Here is a 25,463-nt window from a genome sequence, read left to right as displayed (position 1 = left end):
TCAGCACTTGGAAAACATCTCCAAACACACACACTAAGCAAAAGTCTCATTGGCAAGAGATACTAACTTTTAGAAATTTTATGTACCTGCCTAAAGGCTGGATTTTAAACAAAGGTATGTATTTTTTAGTAATAAACCCTACTTGTGAACTAAACATTAGCTTATACAGGGATGCTTAGAGCCCAGAAGCAGTTGTCTCTGCTATTCGAAATGGTGGTGGGAGATTAACAGAAACAAAAGGTAGCGTCATGCAAAGAGCTGGGGGAAGAACAAAAGACCCAAACCAAAATATCTGCTGATTTTAAAGTTATCTGAAGCTGGGCTGTTTTGGTGATGCTGTCTGCTTTTTTGTGTTAGGAGACCAGCTTTGCACCTGGCAAAGTACCACTTAATACCTTACAGAATAAAGGGCAAGTTAAACCTTTCACGTGGTTTTCTGCTACACACCCAGTCCTAATTATTCAGTTCATTATAAATATACTAGCAAACAGTTAGAAATACATAGAACAGAAATGGTACACAACTACTAAACTGCATGACACATAGCAATGTACATCTTTTCTAGTATCGCTGGAAGAACTCGAAGGGTGATGAGCAGAATTTTCAAGCCCACCCTATAACAGCAGCCTTATGGGATTAATGAGGTGATTCCTATCATTAAGATGTGTTTACCTTCTATATTTATTATATTTAGGCAGCTCTATTTTCCAAGATAAGGCACTTGACACAAATCCTCCCAAAATCACAAAGCTACTAAGTGCTTAACATTTTTTTTAATTACCTGTCTAGATCATTAAGGAAAATCCAAACAATTACTTCAGTTTTTAAAATACCTTTTTAATCTATAATCTTCATTCTTTAAATTGAATTTTGAAGAAAATATTTTTCACTGTTCCCTGGCTGGTGCCATGGCTGCACACATCTCAGCAACCCTGATATCAGCTACTCTGCACGGCTGTTAATGAGGGATGCCTGTTTAATACTCTCACTGCTCCGACCCGCATCACAGATCAAAACTCAGCTAGTCATTGGTAACAGCTCCAAAGGTTGGTATAGTGCAGGAGGAAAAAAAAAAATCAAAGCAAGGTGGCTTGAAATGCATCATCTGAGCTACATAAGGAGCTCTTGCAGCACTGCAGCCTTCCTGGTGCTGGTAACCAAAGCTACTGGAGGGTAATATTTAAGCATCTCCCGATGTGGTAACCAAAGGGAAAAAGATCCAGTGCAGATGAACGCAAACACGTGCAAAACTCGAGTTCAATGTCTGTTATGTTTTCTTGTAGGGGTGATAGAGTGCGAAGGGAACATATGCAAAAATGGGGGAAAAAATTTTACAATAATTTTAAAAGTCACAAGGAAAGCAATGGACCCACCCAACTTGGCTGGCTCTGCAGTCTGCAGGTAAATTGCACAAAGAGCTGCTAAACACCTTCATCCTTTTGCCTGAGCTTAGATCCTTAAAGAATTGTATCCACATAGAGCTTTCCTAGAGCAAATTAATGCATAGCTTGTCTTAATCAATACTAAGTATATGCACTAAGGTATTGGCAAGATGAGGACCCTAGCTGTCCCCAGAGCCCAGGGATATAATACAGGTAGTACTAGAACCAGAATGCAGCTAGGGGCCTCGCACTGACTTGTTGAACAAGCTGTGCAGAAATAAAATGCACCGGTGATGCCAGTCATCTATGATAATACAAATTTCAGTGTAACTAGACACAGATTACAGTTTTGGAAAGCTTCTGCTCAAAGTAACACCTTAAATTTTATTTCAAAATCCTGCTGAATGATAGGTATACTCCCTGAAAACACACTGTAAAATAATTATGAACACTAGTCCTCCTACAGAAAAATTCAGAAACTCTCACAGTAAAATTCTAGCATCACCCTGTAGGTAAATTTGGACAGTCCTTCCAGCCTCTCTCCAGCTCCACCTCTGGGCTTTCTCTTTCTCTGGACATGTAAAGCAGCCCCTTGGGGGTCCTTCCCCAAAATTATGCCATAATTTAATCTAAGAATTTTTAAATGTGGAAGGGAAAAAAAATTATCTGTTTTTCTGCATATGACTTAAAGCCACACAGATGTTTTTTATTATTAAAGGAAAATAAACCAGCTCTCATTAGGGAGGAGTTTAGTATCTTAAAATGTTTTTTTTTTCTATTTTGTTGCCCTTATAAATACAACCACTGCAAAACTCTTCATGTATTGAAGTCAGTGGGAATTCTGCCATGTGGCTTCATTAGGGCCAGGATTTCCTTGTAATTGTGATTGTTGGCAAGTGTTACTAGTTCTTCAGTGAAGGGAAAAAAATTACTGAAAACAACAGCTTCAAATTAAAGTCCTGATCTTTCAAGTACTTCAGCATTCAGATAAAATGTCTCCTTCCCTACACCTAATTTCAGTACACTGTATTTATACAAGCTAGGTAAAGCATACTTCAGTGCTTGTATTGTTGGACTAATCTTGAAGACCTTGGAGATATTAAAAGCTTAACTGGTCAAGGCTCTGAACCCCCTGCCCGAGGTTGAATATGTCTTGATCCTCTGCTCCTCTCGCTGGACAGACAACAACCAGAGGTTCTTTCTCATCTGTAATATTATCTAAATTTTAAAGTTTGACCATGTCAACATAGACAAGGTGTTAACAAAGCTTCCAAGGACCAGACCTTCACTCGAGTTGTACCGAAAAGCAGAAGTCCATGCCCTTACGTAGAAACATTAAAGCCTGCAAAAGCATTATCATCCAGAGTCCAATTACAGTAGTTTCAGTAATCTTTGTTCCCACAAAACAAAGCCTGGCAATACTACCAGCCATCTTATACTTTCCAATTTGATTATTTCTTAATACTTAAATGCTTTAGGGTAATTTTAGTAATGCTCCTGTTCCAGTAGAAGGCTAGAAAACAGCACACTTCTGCCTTGCTCGTTCAAACCCAAGATGACCCTTTACAGTTCAAGATGGCTGGAAGGCCAGAGACTACTGTTACAGCTTGTATGTTACAAGCCCAAGTGGAAAAGCCCAGGCCACACAAATCTTCAGCCACTGACAGACAGCTCAGGCTTGCACGAGGGTGCCAGCTCCCAGGGTCAGTGTCCCATTGGACCCTTAGAAAGGTCTGCTCAACGTTATCAGTTTTACATCCTGCTCCAGTAATCCCAGTTCCTCCTGTTTGTTAAGGAAACTCCTTGCAGTAAGAATAAGGCATAGGGCAATGTACAAAGACCTTAATTATCTCTTATCTCACCCAAATTCTTTGCTGAACTAGATAAACTGGCCACATGCCTAACCTAAGAACTGAGCTCACCAACAGCCTTGTGTTCCTCTCTGCTTTCTGTCCTCCTTCTCTTTGTCCCACCTCTGTAGGCTGACCCAGCTGCCATTCCTCTTCCTCTGCTGAGAACACATGACATTTACTTCAAATTCTCAAAAGTCTATTGCCTAATCTTAAAATGTGTCAGATGAGGAAGCCCTGATTGCAGAAGTCTTGCAGGCTGCACCTCAGAGTATGTTTATGGTAAAGGCTGTTCTTTCCATCCCTGCTGCAAAATGCTTTTTAACAGCCTCAGAGAAAAAAGGCCTCTCTCTTAGACCAGCCTCTCTAATCACTTCAGACTGTAGAAAAGTTGATTGTTTTTGACAACAGCATAGAATATATACATTTAATATCCAGACGAGTGACTTATATGAGAAGACACACACCTCCTCGCAAGCTAGCAGCACCAGGCACCCTAGATGAGTCCCAGTGAACTGTGCCTGAAGGAGGATTTTGCTCCACTTCCCAGGACTGCCTGCCCTCCAGAGAAATGGGGCTCACCAGTAAGCACTCAGCACAGCCCCAACCTCCTGCTTTTAAATTCTCCCACAGTTATGAAGATGACTTGGACACAAGCCCCAGATCTGCTGTCTGGGAAGTCTGAGCTCATTACACCTCCCTGCCTCGTCTACTTGGTCTCACCTAAGCCCCACTCAAATTCTTCTCTCAGGTGGCAGCTGGTAACAACACATCAATATCCGCATAGGCATTTCCTCTGCTAGGTGGAGTAATGTAACCGCATGCCCTACTCGGACGAGAAAATCCACGTACCTTGGCGGTGACGCTGGCGGAGTATAAAATGCAAGTGCTGAGGGAAAAGGCTGCTTTTTTAGTGCTTGGACAAGATTAGGTTTATATTCTGGGTCAACACACCATAACGAACCTTTTCCATTCACCTGCAAGAAAGAAGTAGGGCAAATTAGAAAATCCAGGGGCCAGGCTGTTACAGTAATTTTTAATTTGACATTCCCAAGATCAGCACAGTGCAGTGACATAGGCATCCACCACCGTACAGCTGATGTACATCATCCTCAGGCAGCTCCATCACCTGCCTGGAAAGAGTATGATCCCAAACTGAGCATATGGTCCCAAGACCCTTGTTATATGGTATGGAAGCACCCATCTTGCAGTTTGGGATAGTATCTCCACAGCCTCTTCTCTAAAGCCCCACTTCCATTCATGTTTGACCACTGAAAGCTGTAAATTTTATTTTAACACTTGGTAAATACAGCTCTAAGTTAAGAATCTGTCCCGGCATCAGTGAACTGATCAGCAGTCTTCCGATTTAACAGGTTTCTGAGTAAGTAACCAAAGCACCTTTCCCTTCACTTAGATATGGCCACATACTCATTTAACTTTACATCATTCTGGAAAAGCATCTTGCCAGATGCACAGCTACAAAATGAATTATTCCCACTTCTTCCAAAATCTGAAAATCTAATTAATGTATTTTTGATGCACCTAACAATATGATCACCACTGTGCTAGTGTCATTCTTGATACTATATTTGATATATCAAAAAGTTAAGCAAAATAAAGCACCTCCTGCTCCTCTCAAGGGTTTCTTCACATATTTACTATATAAAGAAAAATGGGTTTTAAGCCTGCTAGTTCTTGCAATATGAAGAGGAAAATTAAGTGGGAAAAGTTGAAACACATCTATAATCACTGACCTGACAGATCAGCTAACAGCTCTACGGGCAGCGATGACAGGTTTTTAGGGGGAAAACAGATGTTACAGAAGTGGTCATGCAACATGGCAGAAAGATAGGGCAGCTCTACACCTCAATGGGAAGACCCTTTTAGAGGATTTTTGGGGGAAAAGTCTCAGAGCAGAAACCCAAGCTTCATAGAGCACCTCCTGTGAGCCCACAGAGGCCAGCTGGCCTCCTCCTGCCAGTATCAAGGGGGTATTAATACCATTTTATGGATGGACACTCCACGACTTACTGAAGATTGGAAAGGACCCACAAAGCACGTAAGTCTGTGGCCCTATTTAAGTCATGGGGCTTTTCCTGAAAAGAGGAAGTACTTTGCTATCAGTGTGAAAAAATCAAATCAGGGAGCACTCCAGCTGAGAGATGCTGCTCTGTAATTTTAGTTACAGACAGTGCCTTTCATAAAGATCTCTGAGCTTCAGCATCTCTCAGAGTGATGTATTCCTTAACCTGAATCTTTTTTATCTTTTCATGCTAAAACTGAGCACAGCCTGCAAGATACCTATCAAGGTATTTTCACCTACCTTTAATTAAAGAGCCATGGTGGCTGGCAGGATGATTTGGCCAACTAGGTACTAACGGGGGGTGGGTATCCTCCCAACTGGCTCTATCTGTCATCGCAGTGACGGACTAATACCCTGATCCCACTCCCTGCCCCTCTCCTAGACCCTTTCCTCAGCATCCCAACTCTGGCTTGTTTTTGTTGTGCCCCCCCTCCCTCCCTTTCCCTTTAGCAGCTTTGAGGCTGTTGCCCTCAGGGAGTGCCAGCAACTCCCCTGACCAGCAAACTATACTGTTTTATCTGCTACTTTAGCACTTCAATTTGACACCTAATTCAGTTCAGCTGGGCCTGAAGCCAAAATGGGGTTAGTTTCTTCTTTCATCTTCCGAGCCAGGTACTCCCACCAGCTTGCTGCCCTGACAACATAATACAAGGATTTTGGGCGGGTGTTGCAACAGCAAGCTGAACCAGGGCACACCCTGGAAGCCTTACCGACAGTCTAATGCAGGAGGCAATAAACAGGGTGACTTCTTTGGGTAGTTAGATTGGGTTAGGTGTAATGTGAAACCATGCTTCCACCCACCATTATTTGTACTAAAAGCAGACATTGAGCAAAAGAGACGATGCCCATGGGGCTGCTCCTGTGCACTGTTTCACTCACATCAGCTGCTTAGCAAAGACTCACACAAAATCCAACACAAGTCTGAAGTTACTGTCATGCTTTAGGGGAAAACCACGCACATGGAGCTGGAAATTTTTAGACTACAGGTACATCCAGCAGTCTAACACAGCAACAAAAAAGACTGCCATTTCTCCTAGCAAAGACTAAGCCTAACATGATCTAAAATGCTAAACTGCCTCTGGACGTTACCATTTCATATCAACAGTGGGGCAACTGTTGATGTGTTAGCTGAAATGTAGGTGTAACTTTTATTTAACTTCAAGGGAAACATCCCTCCAGAGTCTCTGAAGAGCAACCACCAGACCATTTTGACTCCCCATCTCAAAATGAGTGGGTCATTGATACTGTTTTTTGGTCTATCATCTTTTCTGCATCTTTCTAACAATTCTGATTTGACTTGCAGTATTTTATCTAGGCAAATAAAGGAGAGAAAATAATTCCTACATTTTGAAGCATTTGGGGCTATTTCGTAGACACTAAGTTTCCAGCCCTCAGCATTTCAGGGCTTGATTATAGCAACATGGGTTGGAAACAAGATGCCCGACATGGTGCAGCCTTGTCCTTTACTTTTACCACCACCCCACCACAGTCCCTCCCCTGCTAGCAGTGAAGTACAACCAGTGCATATGGCCAGTCCAGCAAGGAAAGCCCAAGAAGCGACCAAAGTGGAGCAACTCAGCCAGCACCGGTGGCTCGGGCTCACTGCAGAGGCAGACACCTGTCCCTGTGCTGCAGAAAGCCCTCCATGAGCTTCAGCTTGGGCAGCAGCCCCAGCTCCATTGGGTATGGGCAGTTCTCACCAGCTGCTTCCACCCGAGCTAGGTGAACCCCTGAAAAATACTGTGTGTGTGCATGGAGGTACGCTGCATACTCATCATGAGGTTTACACCATCTCTTGTCAAAAAAAAAAAAAAAAAGAGAGACAAACCCGAAAAGAAAAAAAGAAACCCTAAAACACACATCTATCAAGAAGAAAGAAAGGGAGATCTGTTGAAGATATTCAAGCCTTAGCACCCCCGACCTCTGGAGGAAACAGTGGCAGGGCCACATCCATGCACACAGTGGTATGCCAGATTGATGCTTGACGCGGATGCCACTCCTGCCTCCTCTCACCTTTTCTCCCCAGTAGTATCGATCAATTAAAAGCTCCCAAACCCACAATTGTAAAAACAAGCCTAGCAAAGAGCTGGGAGACTCTTCAGGGCTTCCAACTCCAAACTGCTTTTCAAATCAGGTCCTCCTGTGCTGTGTATCAGACACTGCTCCCTCAAAAAGAGCAATTTCCCACTGTAGACCTCTCACTCCCCCAACCCCAAGGCTGCATGACAGTGCTTATGATGCAAAGAGCATTAGCTGTACCTTCTGAGGATCACTGGCCCATGACCACACCTCCGCATCTTCAGGGGCACCAGGGCCACAGCAGGTACACTGGGAGGCAAGCAGGTGTCCCAGAGACTGGCCCCAGCATCATCACCTTGCTGTTCATCAGCTCCAGCACCCAACCACCATCACTGGAGAACCACTAGAAATCTCATCTGTCTGGATGACTGCAGGCATGAGCTCAAATGCAACTCTAATATGAAAGGGTATTTCAGCTTGTAAGTCTATCACCTGAGGTAAACCTTGACAAACCACTTAGATACAGCAGCATCACAATATCTGCACACAGAAAGGGTAATGTGTATTTTAGCAGACATATGACGTATATACATCCTGTTTCCATGGCATGAGAAGTTCCTCCTCTCAACTGCAGTGCTTGTTCATAAGGCATCTCAAGGCAGTTACTTTCCCTTCAGCGCCCTTCAACTCATTAAAAGAAAACCATAATATACAATATTTTTCAGCGATCCAAGCAAGGACAGCCTTCCCTCAATCTCTGCTGAACACTGTCCTAGACTCCCCAATGCCTGCAGCCTGCTGCAACAGGCAGGGTAAAGGTATTTAGCTGCCTGATAGGAATATACATGCAAACAGATGGACCATCCACAGCTACCTCTGCAACACTGTGTGGCACAGCTTGGTGGAAACAGCTCTGCAGAGTGAGAATGTTGGTGCTGAGGGGTCACCCGCACATGCTTTGGATGTTTTACTCAGATCTGCTCCAGCCGGGTCTTGTGGACAACATCCAGGTGCAATGAGGGCACAGTAAGGACACTCCTGCAACACCTTTTCCAGGTTAGCACCAGCCAAAATGAATCTGGTTCACATGTCCTGAAACTGCCTTGCAGTGCTAGCTAACGTGGGCTAAGTGTGAAAAATCAGGAGGCTCACTTCAAAGTGCACTCCCAGTCCAAACCAAAATATCACCATTACGGCAAACATGAGGACAGATCCTTCCTAGTTTTGCTGCCAGATCTCCAAGACATGATTTTGTAGCTGGCAGCAATAGCCAGGGAGGCGTCAAAAAGCAGCCTATCCCAGGATGTGGGGGCACAAAACCTCCCCTCCTGTCAGATGTTTACACTCTTCGAATAAGAGAGCCCACATTCATTTGAAAGGCTTTAAAACCCTTCTTACCCTGATGTTACAAAACAAACCATGCTCCTCTGGTGCAACATGCCATGGGCCTCTGCTTCCATGGGCACTTGGGATAGAAGAAAGCTGGCTACATGCTCCCTCTGAGACAATTAAGGTGCCATTAACAGAAAAAATGTAATAAAATAGAAAATTATCTGTCCCACTCAGAAGCACCTAGAGGCATGACCAGCACATGGTTACAGGCAAACACAATCGGCAAAACAAGCCTGTAAGCTCCTGCTGCTTGCTCTAACAAGTGACACCTGAGGAGCTCAGCTGAAGGGGTCTACAGCATTCCCATCATCTGCCAGATCCATTCCTGTAGAGCCTGCATGTGCTGCTGTGCACCATGGACTTATTTTGCAGGAACAATTTGGAGCAGCACTCTCATCTGGTCCTTTGCAGGGCAGAGGGTAAATATTTAACTACTGTTGGAAATGGGGAAGCTTACACAAAGTTTCAGAAGGGGCTTTTTTGGGGTGATATTTTTTGATAAATGCAGTTTCTGTTCTTAAGAATTAGAGCACTGTGGAGCCCTGGGAAAATGCTGACAGAGCACATCAGCACCACCTTACTGGTAATGGTAGTAGCTATTCTTCATTTTGGTTTTCCTACTAGAGATGTCACATCTAGCAGTAAGCCATCCTCTGTGCCCAGCAATACTAGTGGAGTTGCCAGGGTAAGCAGAGGACCAGGCAGTCTCAAATTCCTGCTGCCCAAATGCCAAGACATGAGGTTTGACTGGTAACTCCTAAACCATCAGGGTTTCCAGGCTGGAAACAACCGAACTGGAGAACCACAGAAAACAAGAACTCATACAATGATTTAGGAGATTTCCCTTCCCTACCCTAATTCCTCTCAAACTCGTGTCTCCCTTCCTGGACAGAGATGCCCAGTTCTTTAAGGGCACCTTTGCCACCTGTGGCAACATGCAGTTGCTGCCCAGATCCACATCCTTCACACAGGCACAGCTTGCAGCATCTCAGTTACTCTGTTACAGCACCTGGAGCCACATTAAAAGCCCGTCCTAAAACTCAGCACGACTCAGCCATGGAAGAGAGCTACTGGACTTGCCACACAGCATCAGAAAGTCTTTTTTTTCCAGGACAAAGCTGCTGCTTGGGAAAACAACACCCTAACAATTTAATGGGAAAGCAGGGATATTGAGAAGAAGTGATGTTCAGTCCTACCAGTACAAAGCAGTCCTTCCCGATGCCCACACAGCTCCAGAACCTCTGTCTACAGCAAGAGGCTGTCAAGCATGCCAGGCATTGCATGCATTTCTGATAACAAGCCTGTTACCACTTGGGCTGACCTCCAAGCATACAGGTCTGGGATTTGTTTGTTGACTTTTGGTATGTGGTTTGTTGGTTTATTTAAGTCAGAGCTGGCTCTTTGAGGAATGGGATGGGAAATGATAGAGAGAGGAAGTCACTAGTGAAATCATCAAAGTCAGAAGAAGAAAGAATTTGTACAGAAAAGAATATCATTGACCTTAAGAAGTGAAGCTTGTATCTGCACCATGCAGAGACACACACTGTTATGTTATGACAGAGGTTAAAGCAATACAGTACATTAAATTCAGGAATTAAGATGGTTATTGGAAAGATAGAGCTGTGCTAAGTGTGAAAGAAGGTCACAAGTGCAAAAATCAGTTTAATATTCAACACAGCTGTTAGACTGAGAAACGCTCAGCCATGTACAGACAGTGCGCCTGCAAGCACAGGGGCCTTGCAGAAGACCCCATCTGCAACCCAAACAGGCAACACCCCTACTAGTCAAGCAGGGAATCTGCTTGGCATCCTGCAATCTCTTCTGCTGCCCGGTGCAATCATAGCTGTGGCCATGCTGGAAAAGCAGGGAAGGAAGAACGCACCCCTAAATTTCAGCACTGGAAAACAGAGAGCACACCACACTTTAAGAAGCTTCAGTGAAAAGACATCCTAAGACAGATGTCAGAAATTTCAGGCTGGGTGTTGCAGGCTAACAAAATTATAAGTAAGTGGAAACAAGGTCCTTTGCAATAGCATGTTAGCCAGCTTTAAAAAGGATGCACCACGGCTAGCTCTACACTGGTCAGCACTAAATAACAAAACCAAGTGACTTTGGTCATCCTGTGACTTGTCAGAAGTGACATCTCCAGCTGCAAATAAAGTGTTAGATGACATGAAGGGGAAAAAGGAAACCACCAAAAAGTCCTTGAGAACAACAGCCTTCTCCATTCCCCCCTGGATTTCTAATTGGATCCACCTCCCTCACACCAGGTCTCACCTTGCCATGGCTTCTCTCCACCTTTCGGAAACACTTGTTCAAGGAGAGGTTGTGTCTGACCGAGTTCTTCCAGCCAGTGGGTGCCGTGGCAAAGTAGGGGAAGCGCTCCAGGATCCAGCTGTAGATTTCTTTGACTGGCAAGCTCTTGTTGGGGGAATGCTCGATCGCCATGTAAATGAGAAGGCTGAAAGAGTAAGGGGGTTTGGAAGTGGAGGATTTTTTTTCAGGGTTCTGGTAGCAGGATGGTGAGAAGGATGGCACGCTGTCACCCTCAATGTCATATAAGGGGCTAACAATTGGAAGACCCTCACTTCCGAGGCTGAAGTTTGTTAGAAGGTTAGTACTTTCATGTAGCCAGTTCAAATTTGTGAGTTCATCATCTGCTGAATCTCTGTCTACCACAGTGGCCTTTGGCCTGCCAGCATCGCCAGCATCAGGCAAGCTTCCCATCCCATGACACTGCCGTAGTCCTGCAGCTTTTTCTGCTCCTGGCGTTTCAGCTTTCTTATCCGGAGTCATTCCAGTGACTGGACCCATTTAGCTTTACTGGTCTGCAACAAACGAGATGGTCAGAAATCAGTGTGAACTTTCAAAATCACGTTCATTGGCCACCCACCAAACCCAAAAGCAGGGCTGTACCATCCCCATGCTGTGCAAGAGCACTGTAGTAGTCACTGATGAGAGCCAGGGTCCAACATGAGCGCCCCGTAATCTCATGAGCATGTGTTAACTCCCATCAGTTTATATCCAGAACTTGTGGTAAGCATTTGGAAACTGCTGTATCTATCTTGAAATGCCAATTTGGACACAGAAATAATAACTATTTTGATGTCAACATGTGAAATCTGAAAGAGACCCTAACAGGTAGGATCTAATCCATTCAGCTCTCACATTAACTCTTATACTCATCATATTGTAAATTGACCCTATTTATTAGAAGCATTTGCCTTTGGCACCCAAAGAAGAAAAAATAAGTTGCAAAACTTAAATCAGCGTAAAGTGAATTTGTGGTCTCAGCGCAAATGAAGTCTTTACAACCCCCTACAAGTCACAATCATTCCCAAGTACCGCCTCCTGTTTCTACCTGGGAAAAATCTGGCCAGCCTATCAGTTCATCAGCGGGGTCCCGCGGAGCTGCCCAGGTCCAAAAGACCTTCTTTTTCCCCTCCTGTATGGGCTTGCTGGTCTAACCCGGGCTCCCCTTCAGAGCAGAGGGTGAAGCGACCAGCTGTCAACAGGAAGGGACCATCCGCTGGGGTGGCAGCTCAGACCTGTTGCAGAAATAATGGCTGACCACTGGCTTTGAATTTTTCCCTAGATGAGAAGCAAAAAAAAAAAAGAAACACATAAAATTATCTATAAAAAACTGCCACCTAGAATGCACAGTCTTACAGGCTACGCGTGCTTTTAGAGGCATTACGCTAAAAAACATCTTCTTGCTTGTAGTTTTAAAAGGGGTCATCTGGCAAACTATAGTATAGCAACAGCTGTTTCTTCCTGCTGACAGGACCATAACAGAGCTTCACTGCACCTACAGCCTTGGCCAACGTAGTAGACCAGAAGTACAGACCAACAAAACCCCTCTACAGATGTGGTGTGTATATGTATATATATATATATGCATACACACATGCACGCACACAAGTTACACCAGCCTGTTATAAACAGAAGATGTTCCAACTATGGATGCAGTTTACCGGCAAAACTAAGGTTCATATTAACTGTAAAAAAACCTTCCAAAACCCAACAAACAAAAAAACAAACAAAAAACCCAAACCAGTTCCCCGTCCCACTGCCTGCTATCATTCTGGTTTCATGCTCCAGTGCCTACTGCATGAGCTCAATTGCAAGACTAGGACAGTTTCCATATCATATCTCACCAGACAGCTTTATGTAGTTACTGGATGTTTTCTTACAACGGTCTTTAGTAAACACATGGTTCTGTGCACAAGCATGTTTTCCTACCAAGCGGAGACAAGGAGTTGATCAGCTTGCATACACGGTCTGGCTGTCCCACCTACAAAACCACACCACTGGCTGGCTCCAACCCCACAGCCTTACAGTGTCCATGCTATTAGGTTGCCCAACCTGCATAGAGATGTATTTGCCCAGCCTCCTTATTTTGGAGGAGGAGGGTGACATGTATGATGTGGTGACACAGAAAAGCAACAGAATACATCCATTTTATGCTACCCAACAGGAGCCAGAGCCCTGCCAGCCCCTGCCTGGTGCCAGGCAGGTGTGGGGTGCAAAATTTGTGCCTGCCACAGAAAACACACTAGGTTTCCCACCAGCAATTTCTTCTCCTCTCTTCATCTGCTCACATGCTTTTGCACCAGCTATTGCAAAGCTGTTTTGACAGTAACACTTGCACCTATGCTTACCAGCGCTGGAAACCATCCTCAAATTTTCTATTTAAGTGCAGGGACGGGAGTGATTAACTATCAGCTCAGTCATTCATTAAAAAAAAAAAAAAAAAAAAAAAAAAAAAAAAAGCGCAAAGTGAACTGCTCAAATAGCTGGTCAAAAATAGCTTTGCTCTCCCTACAATTTACTTCTCTCCCAAGCCATCAGAGCAGATTTATATTGGCAGCCAGTGATCGCTGGCTTTAAACACAGCAATATATACATATGCTTATGTCAGTTTTTCAATCCTTTCTTAAATTGAAAAACAAACAAAGAGCTAGTGATAAAATTCATACAGTGAGACAAACCCCATTTCTACTGCAACATGAGTTGCACCGTTTTCCTTATAATGAGTAACTTTACCTCCTTGTTCAGCGCCTCTTTAGCCAACTACGTACTAGCTTACACCTCTCAGCCGTGTATCAGTAATTTTAGCACTCGGTTCATGTTGCATGAAATAACCCTTTGCAAATCTTCAGTCAGCACAGTAGATCGAGAACATGCACATATACACACACACATTCAAGTTTTAAGTCACTGTATTTATTCCTTTGGTGAAACGGAGCAATAAAGCCTGTTTTAAAACACAAATAGGGCCTGGGCATGCTCACAATCTTCTCAAAAATATAGAGGGAAGAAAAACTATTAACTTATTAAACTGGCACTTAAAATCAGGTAGGCTTTGTGGTGTCAACGCGCTATTTGTTTGGACACTACTATGTGTTAGCAGAGAATCATTAGAATAATTAATATGCTACTTTAAAAAAATTATTTGCGAGTAATATACTTAGAGTAAATATTAATATGGGCCAGTGCCACATTTCTCTTAGTAGATGCATTACAAAAATCCACATCTCGTATTACCTTCTTAGTGCCTAGTTCACCACTTCACACATCAACTTGAACACATCGGCAGAAATCAAAATCTTTCTTTCTAGAAAGCTATAAAGACATTAGACTATTATAATCTAATAAATTTTTAAAAAATCAGTTCCATAACTACTGCAGTTTTCAGTGGTCTCAACTGAATGCTGCATCAAGAATAATTTAAATATAGAAACAGCAGAGTATGCAACAGGAAAGCTATTTTCATGAAGCAATACTCGCCATCAAAAGCTTGCCCTTCCCCTAGACAAATATGAACCACAGCAGCTCCAAGGGGTACCCCACAGATGGGCTCACTGACAGCCACGTTAATTAGTCTGCCTCACCACTCAAGCACCCAAGGACCACACGGTCCACAGGACCTCCTCACCTCTCAAAAATCCAAGGGCCATGTGGCCCACAGGACCATCACTAACTACTCAGATGAGACATCACTCCTTTCTGCCTGTAGCAGCCTGGTGGGGAGGAACAGCAGTGCCACTGGAGTGTATCTGAAGGCACACAAGCAGTCAGTTTAATTTGCACATGCTTTCCAGAGCCCCTTTTCATTCATGCAGACCCTTAATGACATCTGATATTCCCAATTTCTTTTTCTGCATGTGTGCTCTGCTTGGCCATAAGCGGATGGGACTGTGAGACAGCTTCCAAGCTATTATTTTCAAGATTGTCACTTCCAATATTTGGGGTTTAATATTTTACGTAAGGGTCGTGTGATTCACCAAGGCCATCTCTGCTATAAGCTAGCAGGGGCTTGTGGACAGGGATGAGTCTGCGGGAAATCCACAGAAAGAGCAAGGGGAACAGACCACGAGAAGATGACAGCATGGAAGAAGCTCTCCAACACAGACACCGTGATGAAAATGTATACACTTGAACCATCTGATTTCTTCCTAACGTTTCTCACTGTTACCAGCTACAAAGGTTGATGCAAACAAGGTTAGAGGTAGCCACAAGGGCTTGCTCTCCACAGTGCTCCCATCCAAGCTGAACTAGCAGCACCTGTGTGAAACAGGGAGGGAAGGGAGAGGGAAACATAGCAGAAAGGCACACAAGCACTGCAAGGCCACCTAGTGAAATTTATCTTCCAATCCTTTATTCCTGCCATCTTCCTCACCTTGTCTGCCCCTCCAGGGGCAGCAAAAGCCTTGCAAGAAAACCATCTCCAAGTGGAACGCACCCACTCAGCTGCTGAGACACGCTCCCTGGCCCTCTCCTCCCGCTCTCCTAGAGCCACTTGGTATGGAAGGAGGATGGCAGATGGCCACCGTTTAACCAACCTCTCCGGCTGGCATATCGAATGCCCAGAGACTCACTGCAATTTCCATGAGGACAGCCCCAGCCCCACAAGCAGAGCTGGAAGGCAACCTCCAGCCATGCAAATGCAGAAATAACGTGCTCTAAGTACACCTCTGAAAAATGTGCAACAGTTTATGCTCCATCCCATGTGCTTTGCCCTACCGATAAGTACACAGTAACACAGCACACTGCTGTTAATTATTATTAACACTTCAACGGAAAGCAGATCATCATGCATCCGAATCCTAAGGAATTCGAGCATCTATCTCCTGTAAGCACCTTTAAAAGAAAAGCCAACAAAACATCTATTCCTCAAATACAAAGTATGGCAGCAGAGATTCACATTAGTCTGCATGGTAATTAATAGAGGACTATGATTCCAAGGTAAGAAGACTAAAAGGCTGCAAAGTCAACTGAGGTTGCTCAAAGAAAAGTTAGGGTCCATCAGAAAAGAGGCGAGATGTTCTTTCCAGCAGTCTTGTGATTTTTGGCATCGCTCAAGAGCACACATAAAAGCCAGGAGAGGACCTCCCTGCTAATAAATGCCAGCCCAGCACCCAACGCCCAGTGAAGTCCTGCTCTTCCAGGCCACTTGTGACCCAAACAGCACAGCCCAGGTCCAAAGGGGCTGATTAAGGCTGCAGATGTACTCAGAGGTTCAGAGAAGCCCTAACAGATTGGAAGAGATTCAGCGTCACAAGACAAGGTAATATTTTTTGCAGTCTTCTTTCAAACTCACTGAAGAGCTAAGTTTGGGAAAGGTTACGGGGACAGGAAGGTCCTCAGCAGAGCAAAGCACAGCACATCTGGGGTTAAACCAGGTTTGCACGCTTCATATACATCCCCAGCTATGACTTCATTTTGAGGGAACACCTTAAGCATTGCTATGTTCTGCCACAGAATGGAATGCTTTGGTGTGTGAACGTTTACAGAGACAAAGCTGCTTTAATGTAGGCCAACTGTTAACAGAATTGAAGTCCACTTGGGCATATTCTCAGGCAAGCAGGGAAGCAAGCTTTTTTTGCGGCACCCCATCTTGAAGAAGTCTCAGCTCCAGCAGAGTCCAGGTCCAAGGGACAAATCCGTAGCAGATACCTCCGTCCCACCAAAGGTAACCTTCTCCAAAACCAGCAGCGTTGCAACTAAAAGTGCACAGACATCGTTTTTACTATGGCCACCATGCCTGGACTCACTGACCTGGCAAGAAAGAATTCAGCCTTTTTGTTAAAAGATGCCACAGCCTTGTCCATGCCAAGTTAGCATGTGAGCAGAGCTCTTGCTGCTGCTTGACTCTTCTTTATTCTCCAGTGGCGTCAGATGAAAGGTGCCATTTGGCATCTGCACAACATCAGTGCCCTAGGTTAGGACAACCTTCTCCACAACTAAATGCACCTATTTATTTCTGTAGGATTAGCCAAGCAACTAGGTCACCTCTGCTAGTAGTGTGAAGACCTGGAACCTGCTAACAGTGCAGTAATTTCCCTCCAGATATAAAAAATGAAATTAAAAAATAATTACCATGCATTGTCTAAGTCTGAGGAGTTGAATATGATTTTAATCCAGAAGAGATTTTTAGCAATATCACAATAATGAGAGCAGCTCTGCAACCACCCTCTCTGCAACCAGCTCAGGGCACGCACCCTTATTTACAGAGCTGGGGCATTTGCGTACTCCATGTACAACTTTTGTACTAACATAATCAGACTCTGTGAGAGGACTTAAAAAGATGGGTACGTGCTTTTGCATGCAAGCAACTGTACCAATAGCAAACTCCTCTACTGATCTTTCATATTCCCTCACGTTTACGGGAAGCGTATTGACACCACAGCTTGTCCTGAGTTAAAATACATCTATGTATGTATTGTGTTGTTAAACCAGCCCGAGAATTACACAAATAAATTACTGTCACTGCTCACCTACAGAAGTTTGGGATAAACTTCCAAGTCAGCATGCACACAGCACAGGACCAGCTACAAGTTTTTGCATGTTACAGGGAAGAGCGGCAAAAAAAATTCTTGGCACAACTAGTGAAAACCCACTGATAAAAAGTACCACATCCGCTTGACCGGGAGCATTAAAAGCATGACACCAGACTATTTTTCCCCCATTAATTTAACCTTCCCCCCCTCCCAGCTCCTTTGTCTCAGGCTGCCCTGCTCCATCCCCTGCCCACCTCACAGGAGCGGCTCAGCGGGCTGGAGGTCAGCTGAAATCCCCCCCCCCCCCCAGCTCTATGAAAGGCTTGTATTTGATTACAACACTGTATGATGTCACGTAACCAAGACAACTAAAGGCATTACGGTCTCCCGAGGACAAAACCGCCTCTCGGCCATAGATTTCGGCCAGCCAGGACCCCTTGTCTGCAGGGGAGAGCAGGCAGCTGTACCCCCACCGGTGACAAAAGGCACCCAGAGATGCTCCCCCAGGGCAGCACCCGCTGCAGACAGGGCCCCTCCCACTCCTCTTAGCTTGCAAAGGGGGGGAAATTAAAAATAATTGCTTTAAAAAACCCCACAACATTTAAAAGACAGTTACCAGCTTCTCGAAGTCAGCGTGGAAAAACAAAAAACCACCCCACAACCGAAGTACCGGACAAGCCATAAGATCAGGAGTTTCTTTTTAACCTTGTCATTGGTGAGCTCAAAGGAGAGACGTTTTCCAGGTATTTGCTGAAATACTTCCAAGCCTCTCTCATTTTAATGTCCCTTTAATGTCAATATCCTCCCACACCTTGTGAAATAATTAAAGGTGTGGGGTGGGGGAAGAAAACAAATGGTAACAAAAACTAGTGAAAAGGTCCGATATTAGGAAAGTTAAGAAGTGCTGCAGAATTTAAAAAGGGAAGGGATTAAACCCTTATCATAGCCCAAGGAAGGGCAGGAAGTGAGAGAACGAGATTTCATCTGAGATCTAATTTATATGAGAAAAGTTTTCATTTTTTTATTAAGTACACATACACACACAAGTTGGTTTGTGATTGAAATAGGTATCTGAAACAAAAATAATACGTAAACTCAGTCATGCCCAGACCCCAATCCAGACCCTTTGCACCACCCTGAGCCTCTGGGCCATTTATTCCAGCGCTGCCCGCAAAGACTTTGCAAACGTGAAGCCTTTCCAAAGGCAGCAGTCACTGTTGGACCCAGTTCCCTGTACCTCGGATTTAAAACATGCACATGAAAACAGTCTAACAGAGAAAGTGGGAAGTGGAAAAAACAAACAAACAAACGCAAAAAACCCAGCAGTGAAATCTTAACTATTAAGGAAAACTCTTGGTGTCACAGAAACGGGGGGGGGGGGGGGGGGAAGAAGTGCTTTTAAGAAAAATGCTTTACTGCCAATAGTAGCTTTTCAAAAGATGCCTTCAGGTCATGTTCCTTAAATTCAGTACGCTGCTTGCTAAATGGACTAAAATGCAAAAAAAAAAAAAAAAAAGAAAAAATGTAAGCCATTGATATGTTCACAAGTGAGCCATTTGAGCAAATGCCTTGCAAAATAATTCTGATGCTAATTCCCTTGCCAGGGTAACCCTTCCACATGTTTCTCTACCATCCTCTTGAAAGAGAAGAGAATATAGCTACATTTCAGCTGGTGTCAGTAACAATTTACCAACACTAGAAAACATAATGCTATCTTTTCCATCCAGCTTTTCTGCCTTCTTCAGCCCTAAAGTACCAGAATTCCCGATTTTCAGCTGAAAACCAGTAATTTGAAGCTTTGTCCCAAGTGATCCTCCTGCAAGATTTTATTTAAAAGCATCATCGGAGCTGTAACACAAAGCCACCGCCACATTACCAGTACAACTCCATGACTGCAAAGCTTTCACCACGGGCACAGCAAAGCAATGCTCTTCACCATGCTCTCCTCCCTGACCAAGTTGCTCTTAATTTTACTCCACAACTGTTGAACTTGGGCTTTCTGTTTCAAAATTACTTTATAGCAGAATAATCCCTCTGCTCATAATGACTGTGCCATAAAATTATCTTTTCTTCTACACAGTAACCCCATGCTGGAGTAAGTGGACCAAGCAGGCTCACTGCATGGAAATATGGCCCAGTTTAATCATACAGGCTCTATATGTCAAGGTACACCTTCATATAGAAGGCTACAGAAGATGGAAGTTTCTCTAAACACAGAAGAAACACAACCGTGCCAACAAAACTAGACCATTAAAGTACAAGATGCCATCTGACACTTCCCATATGGCACGGTCAAAAGCCCAAAAGCATACTAGCTCATACTTTTGACTATTCAACATCCCTAAAGCAAATCAAACTGGCTGATAACCAGTCTGGTGAAGGTCCTCACAGACCAGAGGATGAGGGATGAGTGACTGCTGCTGCTTGGCAGGAAGCTTCCTAGCTCCAACTCATTCTGCTTTACTTTGTCCAAGTTTTCCAGTTGCTGACCTCTCTCCACATCCAGTAATTAGCTTTTAGGCGACCATATACTTGCCCCAGATCTCAGCATAATGCAATCCAGTGAGAGTGTTAAAAAGGAAGCAAGCAGGGGACCGAATGTGAAATGGGAAACTTAAAGTAGCTACGATCTGCAAGATAGGAATGCACTGAAAAGAATTTGAGAGAAGAAACGAAGCCTGAGCATGGTATCAAGATAAGCGGCTCCAGGAAATGGGCTTTGGGAATACATCCAGTCACACAACAAAGTCCACAATAAAAACACAATGGCAATTCGTATGACACACACTGGTGGGACACCCAGATGCATAAGCAAAATAACACAAGGATGGAGCAGCATCACCTGCACACCACACATCCAGCACTTAACAGATGGAAAACAGTCACGCTGATAGTCGAAGGTACCCAATGATGCCATTCAAAAGCACTTTGAGGCGTGTGGGTCTGTGGCTGTAATGTAGAGACCAGGTTTGCCACCGACGGGAGGGGAAGGCCAACACAGGGCCATAAGTACTGCGGCCAGAAGCTGTAGACCTGATCTCAGCCCAGCCCTGCAGTTCAAACCCACCCCATTAGCAAGTTCAGAGAAGTGGCATTAAATACCTAGACAACAACCGTCCTGCAAGGCAGCTAATGCACACTGATACTCCTGACTAAATAGTATTAGGATTTTCTGCCAGCAGGAATTGGGTGAAAACATTCCCAATTTATAATCTAATCTTTAAAGAGTGAAGAAGAGCAGGGACGGGGAGTGATTTCTGCAGTGGCAGTAGCCAATTTAACATAGCCTAACCTTTGAGGAAAAAGTGGGGAGCTCTAAGTCTAGTTTGAATATAACAGAAAAAAATTTGAACGCACTAGGCAAAAAAAAAAGGTCAAAATCCACATCATGGACTTCTGGCATAAATCTTACCTGCACAGATTCCAGGCTTCTCTTAAAATGCGAGCAACCGTTTGGTAACATGGGTATTCCTACCCCAGACACAACTGCTAGTCTTCCCGGTTGCTGATCACATGGACCTCTGGGCACTCAACACTGAGGAGCACCACCCAGCAGCACTCTCCAAAAGCAAGTGTGGCCCAACCCTTGTGCCTCCACAGCCATTAACGTTTTACAGGGAGGAGGCAGAGTACCAGAGGTCATGAAGATGCTGGCTGGCATCAGACAACACTTCTGTACGACATAATTTGTAACTGAAGCATGGGTGAGCTGTCTCTTTTGTATTTTGCAAGTACCCTGGAGTGTTGCTGAGTGCTTTTACTTGGCATGGTGAGGATGGGATGGAGAGTTCATCATCACACAGCATGCACTAAGTCAGAAGGCACATGTAATATGACAGGGAACAAATAAACAAGTATCACACCTAAAGGTCCAGCCAGAAAAAAATGTGAAGCAGCATCTCAGGGTTTTCTTGTTTTACTTGTGTCTCCTCCAGGAGTCAAGGAGCCTGCTGGATCTGGGAAGAGACACACCACAGGCACCCAAACCGACCCTCTCAGTTGCTGCGCTGGGATGCGGACAAGGTTTGCAGTCAGCAAGTGCACACTTGTCGAGAGACAAAGCCACGTGCTGACATGAGTCACCAAGAGCCGCTGACAGCAGCATCTCGGCGCAGGAAGTTGCCCAACACCATTTCAGTTGTCAAGCAGCAAGGCACACACGCGAGGATGAGGCACTCACTGCCTCCATCTACTTCCCTCAAAAAAGTTACAGTCAAGGCAGTGACATCCTATATATGAGCTTATACACAATACACTTCTTTAACAGGAGGCAGAGGAACAGCAACAACCATAAAAACAAAACTCAAGGAGCCAAATGGAATAGAAAGGGCAGAATTTATACCTGTGCTAAAAGGTTGTGAATATGCATCCATACCACAGACAGCCTTTAGTGACAGGGACTAAAGGCTGCTCTTCATTATTTTACCGTCAGGAAAGGAAAACTGTATTTCACACAGCTCATTTTGCACCGTGGTGGTACAGTAAGACTACCCCATTGAAGGGAACGGCGTAAGAGATGCACGGCAGCAGTGTCACTCCTCCCAACACCCCTACTTTCTGTGATCCTGCCGGCTATAATCCTGGCGTCCAGCTCATTCTGATAAGGTAACCTGAACCTGCATGTGGAAAAAGTCTTCTGAGTGCCTGGGATATTTCCTCTCATAAATACCGGCTCCTTTTAACCCCAACGAGTAGCCAAGGAGCGACAACAGGAGAGGAAGGTGGAATTACAATCCCAATGAAGCCAGCATAAAAACTTGTGCAGAAATGTTGTTTCCCATAAGAACAGCCCAAAAACTGCATCGCTTTCTTACCAGTTTAAACTAAATCCATACACAGCATCTTCAGGTGCCAAACTATCTTGTTCACCAGAAGAGTTTGCCTTTGCTCAACGTGTCAGGTTTTCACCTTGAGTGGGAAGAGACTGTGTGTGGTTAATAAAGATGGTAAAAATCAGCTTGACATGCCCCTAAGCCTCTATCTTCTTTCCCAGGCACTACACTTGCTCACCAGGCAGTCCTTTCTCTCCTTCGACAGGACCATTACAGCTCCCTATACCTGCTCCATTACTTACTGGACTGGCACGTCCTGACACTGAGATAGTTGCTGCAATGCTGGCACCTTCCATCCCGAGCTCCCCAGAGGACACGGGAAGGCTCCTCAAACAGAAAACCTGTGGCGATTGGAGCTGTTGAGGCAGCACGCTCCTTGGTTGGTGTCTCTTTTGGATACAAAAAAAATAAATCTTACTTCTGGGCTGAGCAATCCCTGTGGAGCTCCTTCAGCACAGCCTCGGTGGCAGCACTCAAAGGGGGTCACAACTTCATCCTCTGCTCAAGACACTGCCAACAAAGACATCAACCAAGTTTTATTCCAGCAAGGTCCCCAAAAGCACTCAGGGCTGCACACCTGAAGCAATATGGGGTTGGTGCCTCCCCAGGGCAGCACCGCAGCATGTCCACCACGCTCTCCAAGCCTAAACACCATATATAGTGGCACCACTCGGTTTATGGGCACATTAAAAAGAAAAAAAAAATAAAAGACTAAGAGCACAGAAAAGTCCTATTTATATTGAAGGCAACTCATACATACAAAGTGAGAATTATCATCTTCTCCCTATTTCTACAAAACTCAAAGTCACACAGCTGGACGCAAGTGAGCCCCCAGCACAAGCTGAGCTGCTGCAGCAACAGGCAGTGGAGCTCAGAAATAACATACCCTGGCACCCAGCTAAATTCATTAGCTCAAGCTCTGTGCCCTGTTAATTGCTACTATATAGCTTTCAGTTCAGAGTCGATGTCTCCAACTACCTTTTGCAGAACTTGCGAAATGTGAGTTGGCACCTGCCAAGAAAAAAAACCCACAAAAACCAACCGCAAACTAGTTCAAGTTTGCTGACATAATGTAACACCAGCTTAATTTTTCTTGCATAGATGTAGCATCACAGCAGACTTCCAGGAGAGGGGGGAAAAAAAGACCCCAAACCAAGAAACACAACAGAAGTTAAATGATTCATGTGTCAATATAACACAGTCCAACCGTTACCAAAGTTCACCTACACGCGAGTCCGCCCGTAACAAGGCTTGGCGTGTTTCTGTGTGTGTGTGTCTATATATATATATATGTAGTTTATATCAAATTATCTTGATTTCACAGGTTAGCCACAAACCTAATCAAGTTACCTGCACAGCATTCAAGTCCAACATAATTCAGTGTTTTTAACTCCACAGTTAATTTTGCATATAATGTCCACCCCTAGGCAGACACCAAGGCGGGGAGGTGAGTTCATTGCATCCCGCTCAAGGTTACTCCTCATTTTCTAGTTTTACTTTTTGTCCTCTTTACTCTTTGTTTGGGCTTTGTCAGAATCCAAACCTTTACGAACAAAAGCCAGTTTCTGCTCCCACACAGGCTGGGAGAGCTGGTGGATCTGAGTGGCTGAGCAGGACTAAGCCAGGCGGGCAATAGGGTGCTGCCGCTCCTCAGGCGCCACTGTGCTTCGCTGCCCAACTCCACCAAAAACCCCTGAAAAAGGCGGAAAACTCCAAAGGGCCACGTGCAGATCCCAGCCTGGCCTCGAGCACCTCGGGAGCCGTTTCGAGTGTTAAACCCCAAAACGCGGGACCCCTGTAACGTGTCTCCCGCTCCCCTCCTCACCTCTGCAAACCGCAGACCTTCTGCACACCCGTGGGGGATCCCCACCGTTCTGGGGACAAGGGGGCGCACCGGAATGACATCAAAAGGGCGTTTAATTAGTTAAGTAAACCGCGTCAGGGTTCTGCTGGGGTGACCCGAAGGCGAGGGGCACGGAGGGGCCGCGCTGCCTGGTCCCTGCCGCGGGGGGTCCCCTTCTCCATCACCCCACTTGGAAGAGCGTAAGAAGCGCGGGCCTGAGCTGCCTTGAGGGGTCACCCGCGTAAAACCCGCGGACGGGCGGAAGCTCCGCGGAGACGCGCCGGGGGGAGGAGCTCCGGGGGGGGGAGGGGGGGAGGTGAGTGGCCCCGCTGCCAGCAGGGCCGCCGCGTGGGGGGGTCCCCACGCACGGTGCGCACCCCCCTCCACACGCATCGTCATCGAGACCGGTTGAAGAGGAAGCGCCGCCGCCAAGCGTTGTCCCCACGCGGGGGGAGGGGGGGGGGGGTCGCTTCCCCGCCTCCGCGCGTGGGGCGCAGCATCCCCGAGGTGGGGCACCAGCCACCCCCCCCAGCACCAGCGGCACCCGCCGCTCCGCTCCCCGCGCTTTCCCATTTCCCCGTGAAACCCCTCCAGAGCGTTAAAAACAAAAAAAACCCAACCCCCAAACCCGCGAAAAAAACGAAAACTAAACCCAAAAAAGGGAGAAAAGCAACAAAACCGGGCGTGGGGGTGGGGGCGGGGAAGGAGGGAAAGGAGGTGGGGGAGAAGCGCCGGCTCCACTCACCGCGGTCATGAAGCCGTGCGGCCGGCGGCGCGGACACAATATGGCAGCGGGGGGATGTGTCAGGGAGCAGCTGCTCCCTGCGCAGCGGCGGCGGCACCGCCCTCCCCGCCTCCCCATGGCAACCGGGAACAACCCCCACACCCCCCCGCCGCCGGTACCGCCTCCCCGCTCCGCCCCGGCGGCCCCGGGGTGCCTCCGGCACCGCCGCCACCTCGGGGCCGCCGGGGCGGAGCGGGCTGCGAGCGGCTTCCAGGCCCCGCACCCCGCCCCGAGCATCCTCACCGCCTGGGAAAAGTTTCCATTTGCCCCAAAATACCCCCCAAAGATCCCCAAATTTCAAACGCAAACCCTCCTTTCAGTGTCACTTCCCTTTCCTCTCCCCTCGCAAGTCCACGATCACCCGTGCGCGCCTATTCATGCCCCCCCCTTTATTCACATTTTTCTTATTTCTCCCATGACATTAAACCTTTTTTTTTTTTTTTTGTCCTCTTAACAAAGATGAAGCCGCCGCCGTGTTTGCTCTGCCTTGTAGCG

General features: G+C 45.7%; 1 protein-coding gene across 3 annotated transcripts in view; it reads right to left on the bottom strand.

The window, feature by feature from the left end:
- FOXN2 (forkhead box N2) overlaps nt 1-25,024 on the bottom strand; it is a 34,876-nt gene extending 9,852 nt beyond the window's left edge. Inside the window, exons 1-4 of one of the 3 annotated variants that reach the window (XM_074897389.1) lie at nt 24,930-25,024; nt 12,088-12,317; nt 11,004-11,554; nt 4,085-4,209 (exon numbers count right to left, since the gene is read on the bottom strand). In XM_074897389.1, coding sequence (XP_074753490.1) covers nt 4,085-4,209; nt 11,004-11,540 — 662 coding nt within the window. In that variant the 5' untranslated portion in view covers nt 11,541-11,554; nt 12,088-12,317; nt 24,930-25,024. Of the gene's footprint in view, nt 1-4,084; nt 4,210-11,003; nt 11,555-12,087; nt 12,318-22,759; nt 22,803-24,929 lie in introns of those variants that run through there. The other 2 variants (XM_074897390.1, XM_074897391.1) reach the window with 2 other exon arrangements.
- Between the last annotated feature and the right edge of the window lie 439 nt (nt 25,025-25,463).

This window comes from Athene noctua, chromosome 1, assembly GCF_965140245.1.
Source record: "Athene noctua chromosome 1, bAthNoc1.hap1.1, whole genome shotgun sequence".
Taxonomy (NCBI): Eukaryota; Metazoa; Chordata; class Aves; order Strigiformes; family Strigidae; genus Athene; species Athene noctua.
Note: the sequence above shows the minus strand (reverse complement) of the source record. Positions and strands in the feature narration are given on the sequence as shown.